At 35.2% G+C, this 8047-nt stretch overlaps 1 protein-coding gene across 1 annotated transcript in view; it reads right to left on the bottom strand.

The window, feature by feature from the left end:
- Positions 1 to 271: 271 nt before the first annotated feature.
- Anxa10 (annexin A10) overlaps positions 272 to 8047 on the bottom strand; it is a 46123-nt gene continuing 38347 nt past the window's right edge. Inside the window, exons 10-12 of the mRNA XM_042054917.1 lie at positions 7399 to 7457; positions 2775 to 2897; positions 272 to 340 (exon numbers count right to left, since the gene is read on the bottom strand). Of these exons, the coding sequence (XP_041910851.1) occupies positions 272 to 340; positions 2775 to 2897; positions 7399 to 7457 (251 nt within the window). The remainder of the gene's footprint in view (positions 341 to 2774; positions 2898 to 7398; positions 7458 to 8047) is intronic.

Here is an 8047-nt window from a genome sequence, read left to right as displayed (position 1 = left end):
CTGTGGTTCATGACTAAAAGAAATCTACTCCAATGCAATGCTTTTCTTATTCCACCACACACAATTTGATTAATTACCAATTGAGGGAGGGGTGCAAATCAAGGATGGCATATTTTCAACAGTAGTTTATTTCTCAGAATAATTTTAGAGCTAGAAGAGAAACATGATTCTATAGTTGTGTTTCAGTGTCAATAACAGCACAGGTTCCACCGTCTGTGTCTGAGGTGACTGTAAAGAGGGTTGCAAGACCTGTAAGGCCTCCCATTCTTATTTAGTAGTCTTCCACGTCACCAGCACATATGGCAAGCAGTGCTTTCTCATAGTGCCCTGAAGCAAAATTCTGAAAAGAAAAAAAATACAGGCACTTGAAATCAAATCTCTCCATTCTTAAAAATATCAGCTGCAATTCTTCTAATTGCCATATATTAAATTTGTGGACTGTTATTTTTTCACAAAATGATTTATCTTTGTCTCTAAAAATTTTCTGAGCCCTATTCAAGGTGAAATTCATTAAAAATAATGCTGTGTTTATATTCACTACAATATGTTTTATGTAAAACGGATGGAAATTTACTGTTTATTTGTGAGCACAATAACATGGTAAAATGAATCTTCTCTTCTGCTTTAGGAATTGGTACCCCAATATTAATATATTAATTGATGGTTTCTGGACATTGTCAGTGTGTTTCTTAATATATGAAAATATTTATACTGTTTAATTCAGGAATCCCATATAAAGAGATGCATTTTAAAATTATTGTCAATTATGGATGAGCACAGAGATCTATAAACACATAAGCACCATAATGTTACATATCAATGAAACATTATACATATCAATGAGAACTTGAAAAGCAATGGGTAATCATGTAAGATAGTTTTTCTACTTCATAATATGTTTTATACAAGGGAATGTCATGGTTTAATAAAATCATTTGTTTGAAAGCAAAATATTATTTATGCACATTTGAGAAAGATCAACAGTGTCTATATTAGTCCCCTAGTGATTCCATAAATGAGGTGGCTTAAGATGTTGTAAATCTATGTTAAATAGAAAATCTAGGTGGCAACACATTTTTTTGTCACCTAGAGCATACTTCTTTATAGACTCCAGCTTGACTTGGCAAAAGGGACAAAGTAATATCCTGGAGCTTTCTTTTTCCAGTAAGGAAAATAACTGCTCATGGTTTCCACCTTCCTGACTTAACTCTTGAAGTTAAGTGCTCCTAACACCTTCTCTATAGGATTAGAGTTTCAATGTAGAGATTTGGGGAAGCACATATTTTCCAGTCATATTAGGGCCTAAAAAATTGTTTTATTACTGGGTATCTACCCTAGAGAATTAGGGCAATTTTGTTCTCTTTTTATGTTCTTCTACCATTTCTAAATATCCTAGTACAGAAGGTTGAATGAGTATCATTATAGAATTCAGTTTCATAAAAATAACTTAGCATATTAGTGATCTTTTCCACAATGCTGTACATTTTTTTTGGTTTATTTTTTGAGACAGGGTTTCCCTGTAGTTTCTAGAGCCTGTCCTGGAACTAGCTCTTGTAGACCAGGCTGGCCTTGAACTCAGAGATCCGCCTGCCTCTGCCTCCTGAGTGCTGGGATTAAAGGCATGCGCCACCACCGCCCTGCCTAATGCTGTACAATTTTACACGATTCTGTGTAACTAAGACCCAGAAGTACATAGTAGCATTGTATTATTCCAACTTGTCGTTGAGACAGCTGGGAATAATGACAAGTATGTATGTGGGTTTGCTTATTCACTATTCTAGTTCTAACTATTTCTCAATGGTACACTCGTCACTCGTAGCTCTGGATTTCCAAGGTAGACATAAGGAACATTTTATCAAAGATTTAAAAGAATAAGATTGATTTTAACTAATTTGTCAATTTCTTGGAATCACTTTGGCTCTTACAAAAGTTCTAGAAAACCTTCTGGCTTTTGTGGCTATAATATTTGAGATGTTGAATCATATCTTGAATAATTAAAGGAGCTAAAATGTTCTTTCTTGTGACTTTCAAATTACATTAGAAAGCAATGTGAATGTACAAAGTATAAATTAAGACATAGTCAGGTACTGTGTGCATTCTCATGCCCCATTCTCTCCTTCCTGGAAATCGTTCTGATTTTTTGGAGTAGAAACTAAGCATTTTTATTTTTATACTGAGCACTCAGATTACCTAGCTAGATAACTAATATCTTTCCATTTTTGCTATGTTTTATAAAACATTTAATGAAAGTTTTGAAATATCAGAATAAGACATTGATTTGCTTAGTTTTGAACTTTTATTTTCCTGCCCTCTGCTTGGTGAAGTGGTTGGTAATGTAGAGCTTAACACATTCACTAATAAAGTTCTTCATAATAGCAGCTGATGGTATTTCTGTGTCTCTGGCCTTCTATGATCCTATGAGGAGTGTGACACAGTAATTCTAGTGTGAAGGTTGCATCTATAAATACAGAGGAAGGCCACATCCATGTGGTCCTGTGTATTCATGTGAGAACTGAACCCTTGAATAACTGTCATAGGGAATGACTATTAAAAGAAATGAAGGAAAGGTTTTACTTTCAAGGTGCAATGACTTTGCAGGTTAAGATTTATTTGTTAAAGCATTTAATGCTGTGTCTGGACTCTTAGAGTCAGCCATCCTTGTCAGATATGTAGTTTTCTAGATCCCAACATCAAGCTGATTAAATTAAAGCTCTTATTTATGGTTCAGAAAGAACAAAATGTGAGTTTAAATCAAACATGAAGAGAAAACTTACTTTGATATCATGAAACAAGGATTTCCCAAATCTCTCTTTGTACCGTTTCCGTATGGTCATTAGGTCTATTTCACTTCTGGCGATTAGAATCCTGATGACAGTTTTATTATGGAAGCCGAAGTCCTAAAATGTAAAGAAAGGTGGGCAGAGAAAATAGTACTTTAAAGGCCTGTCCATCATCTAATACTTTCTTTTTTTTTTCTTTTTCTCATTTTTTTATTCAAGATTTCCATCTCCTCCCCTCCTCCTCCCTATTCCCTCCCCTCCCTTCCACCCATACTCCCACTCCACTCTTCTCCAAAGACAAAGAGCCATCAGGGTTCCCTTCACTATGTTAAGTCCAAGGTCCTCCCAGCTCCCCCTAAGTCCAGGAAGGTGAGCAACCAAACTGACAAGGCTCACAGTGAGCCCGTCCATGCTGTAGAGTTCATGTTCATTGCCATTGTCCTTGGTTTCTCAGTCCTCCTCCACCATCAGCCACATTCAGAGTCCGGTTTGGTCCCCTGTTCCATCAGTCCCATTCTGACTGGATTTCTTTTCAGTAGCAATTTGCTTGTAGGTCTACATGCCTCTCAAACCACAGCTGGGGGATGTCTGAGGCTTAGCCGCAGGAATGGTTCAAATATCTTGAAATGGAATAATGCTGACATCTGGTGGTCAGTCTGCATAATCTAGCTCTTTTTCATTTTTAAAATGGATTTTTATTGAGTGCTACATTATTCTCTGCTCTCCTTCCTGCCTTCCCTCTTCCCTCATTCAATCCTCCCACAAGGTCCCCATGTTCCCAAATTACTCTGGAGATCTTGTCTTTCTGGGATTGAGGTTTGTAGGCTGGTTTTCTTTAATAATCTAGATTTTATTCAAGAATTTTATTCATATTTTGAGTGTCAAAGAAAAAAAAACAAAAAGAATTTATGATTTGAAGTGATTAAAATAAATTATCTGACCAAGTTTTCATTTTTAAATTGTTAGTCATTTAGAGTTTTTTATGACAAAGTTTCAGGGGTGTAAAAACAGATTGCTAATACTTACTTGATATTCCAGCTCTTCATATAAGAATTTTGTCCAATATTGTGACCCATTTTGAGGTCGTTTATGTCCTATTGTGAATCTGTAATTCTTTACTGCCCAGGAACACTTCTTACAATACTAAATGCTTCTTAAAACTTAAGCTGCATCATTGCTAGAGGTAATATGACATTGTCTGCTTGCCTGGCTCAGTCCAGCATGGTGGAGCTGCTTGCAACTCTGAGCCATATGCACTGCCCTACTTCTCGGCACACAGCTAGTCCATGCCACCATCAAGCAAGCTGTAGCAATCTGCTCACAAACTCCATTCAAATGCTCCATCTCACAATTTAGAGGGGAATATGATATAGATATGAATAATTTGCATTGTTATGGATTTTGGTTTATTGATACAAATTTAAGGTCTGTTTTGTTATATGTATATGTATTTCTGATTTTAGTTAAGGTATTGTGCTTGTATAGCTCATTTAAAAATGTAATGTATAATTAAGAAATATAGGTTAATAGATAATCATCTATATAGTCAATCTTGCAGTCATATTAATTAGATTTTCTAGATGTTATAGAGATATGTTTCAGTTAGATAGGTATTCTTCAGATCTTTCAGAGACCTTCAGAATATGGCATTTTAAAATGTTTAAGAACTTAGGACATTTCATGACAGTGAGACACATCTGCTCTTGGCAGCACCAATCTACTTCAAGAGAAAAATGGGTATCAAAGAATCTCCTTGCCGGGCGGTGGTGGCACACGCCTTTAATCCCAGCACTCGGGAGGCAGAGCAGGCGGATCTCTGTGAGTTCGAGGTCAGCCTGGTCTACAAGAGCTAGTTCCAGGACAGGCTCTAAAAGAGCTGCAGAGAAACCCTGTCTCAAAAAAAACAAAAACAAAAAAAAAAAAAGAAAAAAAAAAGAATCTCCTTGTGGAGTTGGTTAGCCATTTGGGCAAGAAATTTCTCTTGCCTTGACATGCAGGACCCACAGAAAAATGACTGCTGAACTTGCCTAAAGGTGAGATGATCCTTAGGGGTTCCTGCTTCATGAAAGAGTCTGCAAGATATTCTGTAGAATACAAAAGAAAGTGACTGAACTGTCTTTGAAATTTCCTTCTTCATGAAAAAGTTTGTTGGATACCATGGGCCTGGAAGGCCTGAAGATGAATTCCCCAATGGTACAGAAAAACTCAGGGACTGTCTAGGCAGAAAGATATCTCTGTCAATTCTAGAGATTTGGAAGTTGCTTACAATGCACCTCCTGTTTACTCAGGTAATATTATATCCTTTTGGAGTCTCTGATGGAGTTGAAGAATTTATACTTATAGTTTTCCTTAGTTATGATAAAAGATAAAGCAGATAAATATTGTAACAGTAGTTCTTGTTTGATACCTGTTTTGTTATATGTAGTTTTGCTATGTTAAAATTAAAACCTTGCTTTTTGTTTAAACAGAAAAGGGGAAATGGTATAGGAAGCCCTCTGTCTATATGTTGCTTTCATTGGTTAATAAAGTAATTGCCATGGCCTGTTGATAGGGCAGAACTTAGGTGGGTAAGGAAGATGAAACTGAATTCTGGAAGGAAGAAAGCGGTGTCAGTGAGATGCCATATATCTCCCGCCAGAGTAAGACATGTGGAAATTTTACCTGGTAAACCACAGCCTTGTGGCGATACACAGATTAATAGAAATGGGTTAAATTAAGATGTAAGAGTTAGCAAATAAGAAGCTAGACCTAATGGGCCAAGCAGTGATTTAATTTTTAAAAAAGTATTTTGGATTACTTATATGTAATCAACTTTAATTGAAAACTACTTATCAATATAAGATTTTTTCTGCCTAGAATATATACGATTATGATTTAATTTATAAGTCATTAGAATGAATTTCACCTAATCAGGGCATAGCTAGAATAAAAACAAACCTGATTATTTGCCCAGGGTAATTCACAGAAGAGGCTTTAGTTTGGCAGTGCTGTCATGGCTCATTGAAGAGAAACTCTTGGATTATCTTACAGCATTACTCAAGATGCTATTTTGCACAATGCAAAGAAGCTACAATGATTTTTCTCTTGCATTCTGAGGCTATGTAGATTCTTATGCATAAGTTAACTCCTATGTACAAGACACATAATAAAAAATGTTGTTAACTATTAGCATCATTCCAAAACATGCTGGGAAATATCAAGAAGTTGGCCTGTAAAATGTTTTTGGTAATACTTTACTGACATGCATGAAAATTTCATAACGAAACCTGTTCTTTTGTACAAATAATATGCACTACTGATAAATAAATTCCTTTATGAGTAACAGATTCTGATCATTAAAATTTTACATACTTTGTTCAAATTACTATACTATTATATTTACTAAAAGTTACTTTATTTCAAGGGTATGTGATATATGTATGTAAGAAATTTTCTTTAGACTTTTATTACATTATTTGTGTGTTTATGGGTGTATGTGTGTATGCATGTTTTTTATGTGTGTCTGTGTGTGTTTATGTGTGTTGTGTATATAGGTATGTTGGCTTGTATGTGTATGCGTGTGCATGTTGTACATGTTTGTGTGTATGTATATTGTGTGTATGCATATGTTCATATATGCTTATATATGTGTGTGTGCTTTGGTTTCTATGTGTGTATTTATGTGTATATGTGTTGGTTTGTATGTCTATGTGTTTTTATGAGTATGTATGTGTAGGTATATGTGTGTTTATGTGTGTTGTATGTGTAGGTATGTTGGTTTGTGTGTGTACATGTGTTGTATGTTTGGGTGTTTGTACATGTGTGCATTGTTGTGCATGTGTGTATACCACAGTAAACCTTTGGAGGTCAGAGGTCAACTAGTTGGAGCTGTTCCTTGAATCACGTAGGTGATAGGGATTGAACTCATGTTGTCAGTCTTGTAAGCAAGAGCCATCTCAGATGGAGGTGTGGACCCATCTCACTAGTCCAAACTTTTTCTTTAAGACAATGTCAGAACATGATGGAGAAAGGGTCCCTTATCCAATGAGCTTAAGAGTTTGTGTCTTTAAACTGGACTGGTACAGGGTGTGCAACTGAATCCCACACCAGAGCATGAACAACTACATTGTGTACTATTGTACATCATACCAAGACATGGATAACATTATCAGTTATTTACAAAAAAAGAGCTCTAGGCTTTATTGTTATTTAATGATATTTTATAGTATTTTGGATATAAAGTACTTGTACACTAAAAACAAGTACCAATATTTTGTTCCAGACTTCAAAAATTAGAACTGATCTCTTTTTGGCTGTGAGTTTACAATATTTGGCATTTTCTGCCATATATTTTGTTTACGTATATGGGTCTTTGAATATGTCTGAATACATATGAATTATCGATTTATATAAATATTCAACTATAAGCTGCAGGAAGGAAATATACCCTGACTTCCCTATGTTTTATGTGCTTATGCTGTACGACTCATGTCACATATGTCTTATGTGACTTATCTGTATTTGACATTTTTTGCTTTGGTATTTAACTCACTTCTTTTTACTTAAACACAATTTCTTTGAAATAAAAATAATATATATATTAATTTTAGATGAATTTTAAGATGTGTGTTATACTTACATGGATTGCTCTGTATAATTTATATGCAAAATAGCTTGCTTTGTCCTGGACACAGCGAACTAGAGAGGTAGGGAGCAAGGAAGATATTTGAATAAGATGTAATTCTTCAGAAATTGAGAAAAAGAACAAATAGAACACTTTTATAATCTTCCAGAATCATGGCATTGCACTACAATTTCAATACTTAGAATAATGTTAGCATTAGCCATACTTTACTAAAAAATACACTGTCAACACTGTATTTTAAAATGACAAATGATCTTAACTAAACATATGGCCATTATTACTATTTTTTAAAATGTGGTGCTAAACTGGTGGGTGGTGGCACATGCCTCTAATGCCAGCACTTGGGAGGCAGAGGCAGGCAGATCTCTGTGAATTCAAGGCCAGCCTGTTCTACAAGAGCTAGTTTCGGGACAGGCTCCAAATCTGCAGAAAAACCCTGTCTCAAAAAACAAACAAAAAATGTTGTGTTAAATATTAAAAAGCTAACACATACTATCTATTTATGTTCCCAAATGTTGCCTATTCATGTAGTCTTTAAAACTGGTCTAGACTAGGAGCTCTTTGAGTGAAATCAGATTCCTTATAGATTTGTAACCAGATGAGAGGTCCTTTAAGGAGAAGCTATAACAAATGTTTTTCTCCA

Source organism: Arvicola amphibius, chromosome 4, assembly GCF_903992535.2.
Source record: "Arvicola amphibius chromosome 4, mArvAmp1.2, whole genome shotgun sequence".
In the NCBI taxonomy this organism is placed as follows: domain Eukaryota; kingdom Metazoa; phylum Chordata; class Mammalia; order Rodentia; family Cricetidae; genus Arvicola; species Arvicola amphibius.
This window is presented reverse-complemented; position numbering and strand designations above follow the sequence as displayed.